At 35.3% G+C, this 13,048-nt stretch overlaps 3 protein-coding genes across 3 annotated transcripts; 2 read left to right on the top strand and 1 right to left on the bottom strand.

Annotated features, from left to right (window-relative positions):
- Nucleotides 1–311: 311 nt before the first annotated feature.
- Nucleotides 312–3,767, top strand: LOC110903999 (U-box domain-containing protein 2). Its single transcript, XM_022149805.2, has 6 exons — nt 312–640; nt 835–912; nt 1,004–1,278; nt 1,371–1,484; nt 1,566–3,377; nt 3,473–3,767. Exons 3-6 carry the CDS (start codon nt 1,009–1,011, stop codon nt 3,530–3,532), a joined length of 2,256 nt encoding a protein of 751 aa, XP_022005497.1. The 5' UTR covers nt 312–640; nt 835–912; nt 1,004–1,008; the 3' UTR covers nt 3,533–3,767.
- A 2,829-nt stretch (nt 3,768–6,596) lies between these two features.
- On the top strand, nt 6,597–8,129 carry LOC110907473 (PKS-NRPS hybrid synthetase CHGG_01239-like). The gene is made up of 3 exons (XM_022152452.1): nt 6,597–6,620; nt 6,785–7,847; nt 7,972–8,129. The coding sequence occupies exons 1-3, from the start codon at nt 6,597–6,599 to the stop codon at nt 8,127–8,129; spliced, it is 1,245 nt and encodes a 414-aa protein (XP_022008144.1).
- Nucleotides 8,130–11,421: 3,292 nt separating this feature from the next.
- On the bottom strand, nt 11,422–11,994 carry LOC110904000 (peamaclein). Its single transcript, XM_022149806.2, has 2 exons — nt 11,837–11,994; nt 11,422–11,751 (listed from the first exon to the last, which is right to left on the bottom strand). Exons 1-2 carry the CDS (start codon nt 11,964–11,966, stop codon nt 11,558–11,560), a joined length of 324 nt encoding a protein of 107 aa, XP_022005498.1. The 5' UTR covers nt 11,967–11,994; the 3' UTR covers nt 11,422–11,557.
- Nucleotides 11,995–13,048: the final 1,054 nt, after the last annotated feature.

Below are 13,048 nucleotides of genomic sequence, written 5' to 3'. Positions count from 1 at the left end.
AGGTTTCTAGACTCTAGAGTTCCTTGTGATCTCTATATATTGTAATCAAACATATCAATAATATCAATCAAGTTTTTCATATTCTTACAAAGAGAACAATCTCAATTTTCATATATGTTCTATAATAATTCCATTATGTAATTATCTTTCTTTTACTTTCTTCTATTTTTTAACGGCAAATTTCTTTTATTACTATCGTCTGTGAGACTTGAACACAAGACCTCCCATTCCCAAAGCATTTAAAGGCTTTGTCTTTGCCAATGAACCACCAATCATTTATAAATTTTACTTTCTTCTATAATTTTTAAAATATGCTAAAAGGAAGGACCTAAATAATGTTATAAAATAATTTATAAACTTAATAATAATATATTTGTATATCTGGCAAAAGATTGCCTCAAGTTAATCGAGTTTTGATGATATTATTAAAAAATAATTAAATAGTCCAAATGGGTTGAAGAACAGTAGTCGAATGATGACGAGGGACAACAATATCATATCATCTGGAAAATCAAACAAAGATCCAATCACAACACCTCCTATATCCAACTGCTCACAAATTGAAAGAATATTATTCAAATTCAGACCTCCACACAACAATCCACCAAATCTCCACCGATATCCGTACGCAATCCTTCAGGTAACTTAGCTCATCTAGGGTTTCGTTTTCTTACTGTTCTTAATCGCTGTTAGACCCATTCAATTGCTGCAATTAACGCGTTTTAATTAATGTTTCGGTCAATTAAAACCTGCAATTGACAGTCCAAATTGATCGATTCACCTGTTTGTTTACCTATTGATTACTTATTGTTTTGTTTTACACTTGCACACAAGGTGTTTGTGCATTTGCCTAAAAGAGATATTCATCAGTGGAGGTTATTATAAGTTCATATCACGAGCTTGCAGAGATAGGTTAGTGATGTTTGTGTATATTTTCAATATGGTTGATAGTTTAGTGGCATTTTGGTTATATGAATATTGTTATGGTTGTTTGTTTACATAGGTGAAATGGAGATGTCACTGTTAAAGGCACTTCTGAAAAACATTTCTGCTTTTCTTCATTTGTCGGATAACAAATGTAGTGAAATTGTTGAAAAGTATTACATCAAGAATGAACAAGTGCTTAAGTTGATTAAACCGGTGCTCGAGTCTATTGTTGATGCTGATGTGGCTTCGGATCAAGCGTTACAAAAGGAATTTGCGGGGATGAGTCAGTCTGTCGATGAAGTTCGGGAGCTTTTTGAAGAATCGCATCCGTTAATGAGTAAAGTTTACTTTGTATGTTCTAAGAACCTGCACGGCTGCACTTGTTAGTTTCAGAATAATACTTTTGTTGCAGAGGTTTTTGACTTGTTTTTGTTGTTTTTAAGGTTTTGAAGGCCGAATCGTTGGTTACAAAAGTTCAAACCCATTGTCTGGATATCCTTGAGCTGCTGCAATCATGCGAAGGGCTACCTGTTGAACTGAGTTCAGCGTCACTTGAGGTACCGTCACAATTTCTGGTTAAAACTTTTGATTATCAACTGTATACTTCTTTTTCTTACGTATGGCACAATTGTTTGCAGCACTGCGTGCAGAAAATTAAACATATGGGATATGAAAAGCCATCGGCAATTATCTCAAAAGCGATAAAAGAACAAGTGGAGGGTAACGAACCCAGCTCAGGTATCAGGTCAGAAATTGCGGATTTGCTTAGCTTAAAGTCAAATCAAGAACTTTTAATCGAGTTGGTAGCCCTCGAAAACTTAAAGGAGGATGCCGAACAGTTAGAGAAGATTAGGGATGTAGAGTATATCGAGGAAATGATTAATCTTGTTACTCACATGCATGATTGCTTTATTGAAATGAAACAATCACAGAGCTCTAACACTGTACCGATACCACCCGACTTTTGTTGCCCGTTATCACTTGAACTCATGACTGACCCTGTGATTGTATCTTCTGGTCAAACATATGAACGGGGGTATATCCGTAATTGGATTGATCTTGGTCTTACTGTTTGCCCTAAGACGATGCAAACCCTTGTCCACACTAATCTTATTCCTAATTACACCGTTAAGGCATTAATCGCAAGCTGGTGCGAGTCGAACAACGTTAACCTGCCAGACCCTGTGAAGTCGATGATCCGTCAGGAAGAAGCTTCGCTGATGAATCATGTCCATTCATCTTCGGAAGATTCGATGCCTGAGCTGGAAAACGAGAGTGTTGAACTAAATGAATCCGGGGAAAGAATTGTGGATTTGGGTGGACCTGCTGCCATATCGCCGCCAAGAAACGAATCACCAGGTGGCGGTGGAGCGGATGACGGGTCGGTGGAACACTCGCATGGTTCAAATGAAGAGTCTTCACCACAGGTGGTGACGGGAAACAGTAGTGACGCTTCAGGGGAGGTGATGGCAGAGGCTCACCCCGCCATGGCCGCCACGAGTGCCGCCCCACAAACGGACCCGCATGAATACTCACCGAGGTTCCGAACCCGACCACGGAATCCGATATGGCGAAGACCGTCTGAAAGATTCGGACCGAGAATCATTTCTTCTGTTCCTGAAACCCGGTCCGATCTCGGTGAAATTGAAACCCAGGTAAAAAAATTGATTGATGACTTGAGTGGCACTTCACTTGATACGGTAAAAAATGCCACTTTCGAACTCAGATTACTTGCGAGACACGATAAGGATATTCGAAACGTCATAGCAAACTGTGGGGCCATCAACTTGTTAATCGGCCTGCTCTATTCACCCGACCAGAACATCCAAGAAAATGCTGTTACCGCGCTTTTAAACTTATCAATAAACGATATCAACAAAACCACAATCGGTAATTCGAACGCGATCGAACCGTTAATCCACGTCCTCGAAACCGGGAGCTCAGAAGCCAAAGAAAATTCCGCTGCGACACTATTCAGTCTCTCGGTAATTGAAGAAAACAAGATAAAAATCGGGAGGTCGGGAGCCATCGGGCCTCTCGTCGATCTACTAGGAAACGGGACCCCAAGGGGAAAGAAAGATGCAGCTACGGCTCTGTTTAACCTATCAACATTTCATGAAAACAAGGGGCGTATTGTGCAGGCAGGTGCTGTTAGGTTTCTTGTGGATTTAATGGACCCTGCAGCCGGGCTGGTTGATAAGGCGGTTGCGGTTCTATCGAATCTAGCTACGATTCCGGAGGGTCGAGCTAGGATTGGTCAGGAGGGTGGGATACCGATGCTTGTTGAAGTGGTGGAATTGGGGTCAGCTCGAGCGAAGGAGAATGCTGCTGCAGCACTTTTACAGTTGTGTACTAATAGTAACAGATTTTGCAACATGGTACTTCATGAAGGAGCTATTCCACCGTTGGCAGCTTTGTCACACACGGGTACCCCGAGAGCCAAAGAAAAGGTGTGTTTGACTGTTGTCTGTTACTTTTTCTGCATATAGGTCAGTTTTCTTTCTTTTTATTAACATGAAGTCGGAATGTTTTTGTTATCTTGCAGGCTCAGTCGCTTCTTAGTTTCTTTAGAAATCAGAGGCATGGAAATGGAGGGAGGAGATGAGGGTTGGTTTTTCAAGTAGGTTTTGTATACTGGTGTAAATTTAGTGTTGATTTGTGACAGAAAAGAAAAGGGGAAACGGGATACATGATTTTTGGAGGTTAGTTTTCTCATGATTTTTATGAAGTTCATACCTGTTTTTGCATAGGTTTATTGTAGTTTTGTGATTGTTTTTCAGTATTGATCATAAGGACGAATGACATGACTAATAGTTGAAATTTGTTCTCTCTTTTCATCACTGGTCGTTTTGTGATTCTATAAAATTTTAATATGACCATGACCATTGTCTCGTTAGTTGGTCACCCCCACACGTAAATGAACTTTTTGAAAAAGGCTTGTGCTGAATGTAACCCCCTCGTGTCAAATTGGTTACTATACGGGTTGTATAATAAGGCGAATGTATGTATACGGGCTCTTACACGAGCTGTATACAGTATATATAGGGCAAATGTTCATATACAGGCCGTATAAAAGGATGACGTGCCTATGCTAAGTCTTACCATAGAGGCATTTTAGCAAAATTGCAATAATCAAACTAATAGAGGGCGCATTGAGTAATAGGGGTACTTTTAGTTTAGCCACCCCCTATTGAAATATAAGTTTTGCATTGATTTCTTGTGCCGTCAACAGAGAAGTGAATTCTAATCAGATGTTCCGACTTCAGAGCACAGACATATATATTTTTTAATGACAATGCTTATTATTACTACCCCTATTAAACCAATAATCATAAATTATAAGTGGGCTAGGCTAGCTGGCCAGCTAAATTTATTTTACACAATACTTTTCTTAACCAAAAAGGGTATGAAATATATTCATACACAATTTATTTTTTCTTCCACATGGGGAAAGCAGGTAGCCTTCCAGCGCAGCTACCATTTATTATCTTTCCATGTTCCGAATAAATATTAATTTTCTTGCTTATATTAAATTAATTAAAGTTCCATTTTCAAATAAGAAATCTAATAATCGAACATATGAGATGACTTGGATGAGATATGGGCTAATAGATGGATATAGCATAAGCTACTCCTAATAAAAAAATGTTTTAATCTTAATCGAAAAATATTAAATACGAATCGATAACTATTTCCTTTTGAGATTTCTTTATTTACTTGTCCAAATTTACCATTATTTTCGCTTATCTAGTCTATGGTGTAAACTAGAAGATCCGGGTCAAACCTGCGATTACTTAAACAACAACTTCTCACTTTGACTTAAGCGAGCTCAAGCCAAACTTGACTCATTTCAAACTCTGTGACTAAAACTTGAGTTACACTAGTTTACAATTTATTAGTTATTTTTATTTATATATAAACATTATTTAGTTAGAAATTTATACATATATAACATAGTATATAATATATATATATATATATATATATATATATATATATATATATATATATATATATATATGTTTTTATGATAACTAGGTTTAAAAAAGTTCGCCGCGTTGCGACGAATTTCTTTTGTTATTTAGTCTGTGATTACATGTGTTTTGAAATCACTACGAGCGTGTTGCGAACGGAACTGCTGCCAAGAATAAAAAGAAAATGTAGAAAAAAACACTAAAAGATAACCGTAAGAAAATCAACCAAAAAGTTGTATGGTAACGATGTTGTTCGTATGAAACCTGTGGTCAGAGATGAGTAAATTGTTCTGGGTACCGGTACCAAATTTGCCGAACCGAAAGATCTTAAGTACCAATTCGGTACCGACTTTTGGCGTTCCTGGTACCGGTTCACTACCGTTTTTTACCTTCATATACCGGTACCGTAACCGGTATTTTCGGTATCAGTACCGATTCTCTATCGGTTGGCACCGAGCTCATCCCTACCCCTACCCCTGAAACTAAAAAAAGAAAAAATTAAAAGTTGAAGAAAATCAACAAAAAAAAGTTGTACGATACCGTTGTTCGTACGGTAACCGTGATCAAGGATGAGGAAATGGTACCGGGTAGCAGCACTGAATTTCCTGAACCAAAAGATTTCCAATATCAATTCGGCACCAACTTTTGGCGTTTTCTGTATTAGTGCCGGTTTTTACCTTCATGTACTGATACCGAACAGGACCGTATCGGTATTTTTGATACCAGTACTGGTTCGATACCGGTTGACACCAAACTTATCTCAACCCCTGATATTAAAAAAAAATTAAAGTTAAAAATTAAAGAACATAACTATTATTATATTATAATATTAAAAGAATGAAAGTATTAAAAAATCTATATATTATTGTAATATTAAAATCACTATTCATTTCGATTCCTTTAGTAATATATAGTAATAATAATAATAATATTTAAAAAATAAAAGTATTAAAAAACTATATATTATTATAATATTAAAATCACTATTTATTTCAACTTCTTTATTAATATATAGTAATATATAGTAATATAGTAATATATAGTAATGATATATACTAATTAGTTACGCAATCATAATCACTAGTTTTTATCTTTTTTTTAATTAAATAATATTTTTATACTTTTATAATTACTTTTTCTCTTTCTTCGCTTACAACAACTTTCAAAAATATTTAAAAATTAGGGTGATACTATACACACCCCCCTAATTCCTGATTACACCCCCCTATAAAAACATCACATCCATCAATCATTTGGTTTTTGTTTTTAGTCTTTTTTTGTCTTTTTGTTGTCTTTTTTATTTTATTTTATTGTCTTTTTTATATTTTTGCTATTATTATTATTATTATTATTATTATTTACTATTAGTAATGAATTATTATTATTATTATTATTATTATTATTAAAATTGATAAAAAAACGTGGTGGTTTCAAATTATTACTTCCTTTTACTTTTTTTATATTAAATCCAAACATGGTCAAACATGGTCATTTTTTTTTACCTTTTTAGTGCTCAAACATGGTCACATTGTCGTTTCTGCTATGTGGTGATATTAAATATTTGAGATTTTACACATTGAACACTTATAGTTGATATTTGGTGATATTAACTGAAGTTGAGAACTTAGTTGAGAACTTACTTCAGAAAGCTCTGCTATGTGGTGATATTAAATAGCATTCAGAAAAGTTAAAGAGATGTCTGGATTTTCTACAGATCAGGTATAGTTTTTAATTCCCATGTTTCAAGTTTCAACTTAGTTATATAATCTAGCTAGGTTAAGGGTCTTGTTTTAGTTTAAATGGGTTTGTTTGGATAATATATATTTTGTAACTACTCAAGCTTGTTCACCTAAATTTTGTAACTAATATTAGTTCACTTTTAGGTGTTCAAGTCTCGTGAAGAGTTGATGGAATGGGTTAGAAACACCGGACGTAGTCTTGGTTACGCTATTGTGACTAAAAGATCGAAAGCTAAAAATGGCTACGTGTCTAAAGTTGTACTTATGTGTGATCGTGGTGGTGTGTATAAATCAGATAAAGATTTAAGTAGAGAGACCGGCACTAGAAAGATAAATTGCCCGTTTGAAATGGTAGCGAAATTTTCAAAAAAGAATGGTTCTTGGACGTTAAAAGTAAAACCTGGTGAGCATAATCATCCACCCGGAGAATATATGGAGGGACACCCAATCCTCAAACGATTGACACCTAATGAACACCAATTGGTGGCAGAGTTGACGGGGAAGGGTGTGTTCCCAAAAGATATTTTAGGTGTTATCAAGGAGCGTGATGAAAATAATGTCTCTACAATTAAAAACACATATAACGCACGTGATAAAATTCGAGCAACGGATCATAAAGGGAAATCTTTGATGGAGGTGCTAATGTCTCATTTAAATGATAAAGGGTATACTTTTGAAATTTCTACCAATAGAGTTTCAAACATGTTGGAAGACTTATTCTTTGTTCCTAAAATCTCATACAAGTACTTCCTTGATTTTCCACATGTGTTGCTTATGGATGTCACATACAATACGAACAAGTATAAATTGCCTTTTCTTGAAATTGTTGGTGTAACTTCTACCAACAAGACAATCTCCATAGCTTTTGCAGTTATGCGTAAAGAAACAGAGGAGAAATATCTTTGGGCATTAAACTGTTTAAAATCAACTCTAGATGAGAGGAGCATGCAACAACCACGTGTTATAGTTACGGACAGGGAGTTAGCTCTGATGAATGCATGCGAGAAAGTTTTTCCGAATGCTACCCGATTACTTTGTAGGTGGCACGTTTCTCAAAGTATATTTAGAAACTGCAAATCATTTTTCACCACGGATCATGATTGGAAAATCTTCAATATAATGTGGAATGCACTCGTTGAATCTCAAACGTGGACATCATTCCTCCAAAATTACAAGCAACTTCAGTCAATGTTAATCCATCATCAAGGTATGTGAATGGTAACCATTTTATAATGGTAGAATTGCAAGGAGAGTATCCAATTGCCACGAGTTCCCAGAAAAAAAAATAATTACAATTGCACACGTGAATGGTAACCATTTTATAATGGTAGAATTGCAAGGAGAGTATCCAATTGCCAGCACAAACAACCTATGGAAATTAATGAGAGAAAATGATGCAGCTGGCTGGGAGAATATATTTGAATCACGTCAAAATATGTATAAGTCTTGGATAGCACAACCTGCTACATTTGGGGGGAGTATAGATTAAACCTCGGTATGTAAATTATTAAATGATAATAATTTTGTAAAAAAGTACTTATTTTTATATAGCTTTTGTTACAGCTATAAATATAATTTGATAAATTATAACAATAAAAACTAATAATAAATACTATATCATAAAAACAATAATAATAATAATAATAATAATAATAATAATAATAATAATAATAATAACTAATTAATAAACAAATACAAACAAATACTAAATAACTAATCCTTAAATAAATGAATAAAAAAAAGACAACAAAAAGACAAAATAGGCTAAAAACAAAAACCAAATGATTGATGGATGTGATGTTTTTAATAGGGGAGGGGGGGTGTAATCAGGAATTAGGAGGGGTGGGAATAGAATGAGCCAAAAATTAATAAGAGTGAACAGTGCTTCTCATATGTATACAGACGAACAGTAACATTTTCTCTTTCAACCACTCACAACGTTTTTTTGAACGGCAAGTAACGATGTGCCAACCACCGTGACACCGGGCGCTGTGGGCAAGGTCGACTACTCGACCGCCGCCAGCCTCTTGGCTCTCCCAGATGCGCGGAAATCCGACCTCCACCCGCCCGAAGGCACGACAGTGGAATAATCGGTAAAACCTCGCCTCCCATCCAAGACGAACCGGCGCCACCCGTATTCGCCCTTCACCTGGATACCACATAAAATAATGTGGAGAGTGGGAGTTAATCCTGGATCACAAGAAACACTAAATCTTTCTACAACCACTCACTCACAGCTAATCCTTAAAATATAAGTAACACTCACCATTATGAATGCTGTTATATAAATTTTAGCTCTGTATAAATGAAATTCAAACTTGTTTAAACTTAATTTAATTCAAGCTTTCAAACTATCTCTATTCAAATATCTTACATCCCTTAATTTAGTTTATACCACCACAAATAAATTTTTTAAATGAGTGCACTAACGTATCTTTCTTTTTTCATACACTTAATAAGTTTCTTCTCATTTAATTTAGCAACACCTAATAACCACGTCAACAAAAAAGAGAGGAAGATCCCCTTCAAGCCCCAAAAAGCATAGGGTGAGAGGGGACGTGGAGCGACACGTGACAATCATTTTTTATTTAATATATGTTAAAAAATAAAACAAAACTTAACCATCCAATTAACACCAACCATGTCATCAAGCCACCTGCCCATCAAGACCGAACGCTACCACCTCCATGCCACCTCCACACCGTGTAAACTTATATTTACAGTCGTAGCATTCATTAAATGGTCAAATTTATAGAGATCCAGCTGTATAATTGGTCTCAACAAACCACACTTATTGTTCTCTCTCAATGCGTACTACATTAATTAACATGTTTAAAAATAGACAATTTCATTTAGTAAGCATCTGATATTAGTAATTACTCATAAGAGACGTAGTTAGCTAATAATGTACTCGTAACTTTATTGTGTTTTGTATTTTGTTAAGTTTTTACAACATATACTGGCTTATTTTATAATCATAGAATCCTGCCGTTCAAAGAAAAATAAAAAATATACTAATGTTCATAAGCATAATGTATGGCTGTACGCCAATAATCTATTTATTATTATTTGTTTGATGACATAACAAAAAAAAAAAACAAGAATTGGTGGTCTTTATTTATTATTATATGTTTGATGAGACCATATGTAATGGTGAAGGAAGACCCTTGGGCATTATCGTCATGTGGTGGTTCGGTCAGTAATTGGATATTATGAGGCGTTTTTCTAAAATGAGTGTAGTGGTATAATGCCTAATAATTAATGCCCCTTCTAATGATTACCCAATTATTATTAATTTTTTTTAATTAAAACCAATAATATTTCGTTGGCAATGGCATGATTGGCCCAAATATCTCGACCCGGCGTTTGATTTGGAACGCCCCAACCCAAATTTTCAAGAAAAACGCCCATGGGGGCGGTAGAAGGGTATTATGGGGCGTTTTTTTTTTGGGAAAAACACCAAAAAACTCCTCACTACGGGTGGTCTGACTATAACAAAACAAAACAAGAATTTGGTGGTCACGAGTTTATTTAATGCATAGTAAAACGACACATTTCTTTGCAAGTGTTATGAAAAGTCATCGGTTGGTTAACGAGGGCATATCACGTGGCAGGTTGTGTTTTCTTTTACTTTTTTTTTACCACCCAGTTTACGATAAAACACAGGGAGAACACGTGTATAAGACAACGTTTACGGCTTTACGCCTAGCCTGGTGGTGAGGTGTGTTGTATGTAGCTGTTTGACCATATCAATGTAAGGAGCTAAATGCCCTTGTAAACGTGTCAAATTAGCTGTTATATCAGATTTTCATAAATACATCAAAAACATTATTTATTTCTTCAATCCTATAAACACTCTTACCAATTACTTACACTTTTATTTTTATTTTTTTTATTACTTAACTAAATAATTTTAGAAATGCTAAATTTTGGTGTTTCTCGATGCTCATTTTTGCAACTATGTTATTATTGTTATTATATCGTGTTTATTTTTTAGTCGGTGATTGATGCTTCTTTTTTTCTTTTCTATATAGCTTACACTTGTAAAGTTGTGATGCACAAGTTTATAAAGTACAACATTTGTTGGTGATTAATTTATTATTATGTTTTTTTCAAAAAAAAAAAAAAAAAAAAAACAAACAAACAAACAAAGTGCTTCAAATGTATTAAATTTTATTATGTAATTCACTTTTTATAAACTTTGATATAAATTAACAGACGTATGACTGCTGACAATTTTGGTTTTTGTCGTAGTGGTACAAAGATGTTGGAAAATATGTTCTTTGTTGTTAAGTGGTGAGGGTTAAGTCCTTTGTTGTTTGACAAAATATGTAGATTTAGATCTAAAATTAGCGAGTGTGTGAGTTATCTGTTCTATAAAATTACAACCAGCAAAAGAATTATGATTCTACTTATAAGACCGCGCGTCGTCAAAAATGGGGCGTTTTTAACCCCCAAAACGCCCGAAACACGCCGCCAAACGCCCCCCAGGGCGTTATTTTTGGTTTTTTTGTGTTTGGCGTTGTATTCCATGCCCAAGCCCTATTTCGATGGTGCAATCATATTTAATCCTCTTCTTCTTTAGCCAATCAATTTTTTGAATGTTTTTTTTTTATTTATTTAATTCTTTACACCCCTTTTAACGTAATGCCCACATCTCCACTACACCCATTTTAGAAAAACGCCCCTTTGTTGATTAGGACACGTGGCGGACAACGCCTAAGGGTAGGGCGTTATTCACCCCAACCACTACGCATGGTCTAAGTATCAAACCCTTTACATACATAAGTAAAATTTTTATTGATTTAACATTAAGATGTCCACAGAGAAGCACCAAGTAGAAATAGATCCATATTTGCACTCTGCAACAACAATAATAATAATAATAATAATTTCCTTTTAAATAAAAAGTTGAAACTAAGGGCATTTGGATTTGCCCTTAGAGTTCTTCAAGTCACGATAGCAAGGGCACTCTCCCTTGTCTGCATAGGGACTTGAAGGAACACAACCCTGGCATTTCCCGCAGCAAATCCCACAATACTTCAAACACCGTTCTTTGTATCCGGCGTTCGCGCACCTTTTCTCGCACTTGTCATCGCATCCAAGCGTACCTGTATAATAAATTTCAAATTAAATCAAACAAGTTCAAATATACATGATTTAAAAAAAAAAAGGAATATGGACAAGTTTGATTACTTGGAATAGGGGAAGGGGCTGGTGTAGCTGCGGTGGGAGCGGTGGCGATGGTGGAATCGACGACGGAGAAGGAGGAGGTGAAGAGGAGGAGGGTGGCGATAAGTAGAATCGAAAATGGAAGGTGATTCATTTTGTTGGATTATGGAGTGATGGAGTGTTTGTACCTTGTATTTTATAGTGATCATTGAGAAGTCGGTGGGTTTAGTTTTTTATTTTATTTTTTTATTTTAGAGGTGGGATAAGACTTTGGGACAAATAGATCATGGGTTTGATTCTCACAAGAGGGTTTTCCAAAATTTATTGGGTTTCCTTCTGAATTGATGTATACGCGTTATGCCTAGTGAAGATGGATATGATCGGGTGGTTCCGCTAATGGCACGATAATACTCCAGTGGTACGTCAGTGATCCAAATTTGCTGTTTTTTAAAAAAAAAAAGAAAATAAAGTCGGTGGGTTTAGTATAGTAAACCACATGGATGTTATTAAATAACGTACTAGAAGGATTCATCATTCAACAACCCCACAGTCCTTTTGACCCCTTTAATTACTTTTTGAAATTGTCTCCAAGCGAGTATTGGTTAGCATATCTCTTCTCTATCTAAGGTAAAAGGAGTTGATAAATATGATTATTATATTGAAATTTGAGCTTTTGGAGATAAAAAGGAGTAAATTGCTAAATTCGTCCTTGAGGTTTGACTCAAATTGCTAGATCAGTCCAAAATCAAGTTTTGTTGCTAAAATAGTCATTGGACCTAATTTATGTTGCTAATTCAGTCCACTGAAAGGGAAAATGATTGGACTAAATTAGCAATTTGAGTCAAACCTTAGGGACGAATTTAGCAATTAACTCCTATTAATTGGACTAAATTAGCAACATAAATTAGGGCCAATGACTATTTTAGCAACAAAACTTGATTTTGGACTGATCTAGCAATTTGAGTCAAACCTCAGGGACGAATTTAGCAGTTTACTCGATAAAAAGATTAGGTATTGTTTTCTACGAGCGGGAAAGGGGACGAGACTCCTACGTGCCGCGACAGGAGTGTTCACCTCACAATATCACGGCCCTCGCGGGAGTCTCCACACCCACCATTTAAGTTTTTTATTTGTAGAACAATCTTTCAAATTTACAACAATCTTTCATTTCTTCTAGAGTTCAACACAGCCACCATTTTTCATTAATTATCTCTAAAAAAAGGATCTAAAGAGATC

The sequence above is a fragment of the Helianthus annuus genome, chromosome 14 (assembly GCF_002127325.2).
Source record: "Helianthus annuus cultivar XRQ/B chromosome 14, HanXRQr2.0-SUNRISE, whole genome shotgun sequence".
NCBI lineage: Eukaryota > Viridiplantae > Streptophyta > Magnoliopsida > Asterales > Asteraceae > Helianthus > Helianthus annuus.
This window is presented reverse-complemented; position numbering and strand designations above follow the sequence as displayed.

Excerpts from the sequence above, each read along its gene's own strand:
- LOC110903999 (XM_022149805.2), top strand. The coding sequence starts at position 1,009 with ATGGAGATGTCACTGTTAAAGGCACTTCTGAAAAACATTTCTGCTTTT. Across the intron at positions 1,485-1,565 it reads TGAGTTCAGCGTCACTTGAG|CACTGCGTGCAGAAAATTAA; the intron begins GTACCGTCACAA and ends AATTGTTTGCAG. Across the intron at positions 3,378-3,472 it reads CCCCGAGAGCCAAAGAAAAG|GCTCAGTCGCTTCTTAGTTT; the intron begins GTGTGTTTGACT and ends GTTATCTTGCAG.
- LOC110907473 (XM_022152452.1), top strand. The coding sequence starts at position 6,597 with ATGTCTGGATTTTCTACAGATCAG. Across the intron at positions 6,621-6,784 it reads CTGGATTTTCTACAGATCAG|GTGTTCAAGTCTCGTGAAGA; the intron begins GTATAGTTTTTA and ends GTTCACTTTTAG. Across the intron at positions 7,848-7,971 it reads AATGTTAATCCATCATCAAG|AATTGCAAGGAGAGTATCCA; the intron begins GTATGTGAATGG and ends TTATAATGGTAG.
- LOC110904000 (XM_022149806.2), bottom strand. The coding sequence starts at position 11,966 with ATGAATCACCTTCCATTTTCGATTCTACTTATCGCCACCCTCCTCCTC. Across the intron at positions 11,752-11,836 it reads AGCCCCTTCCCCTATTCCAA|GTACGCTTGGATGCGATGAC; the intron begins GTAATCAAACTT and ends TTTATTATACAG.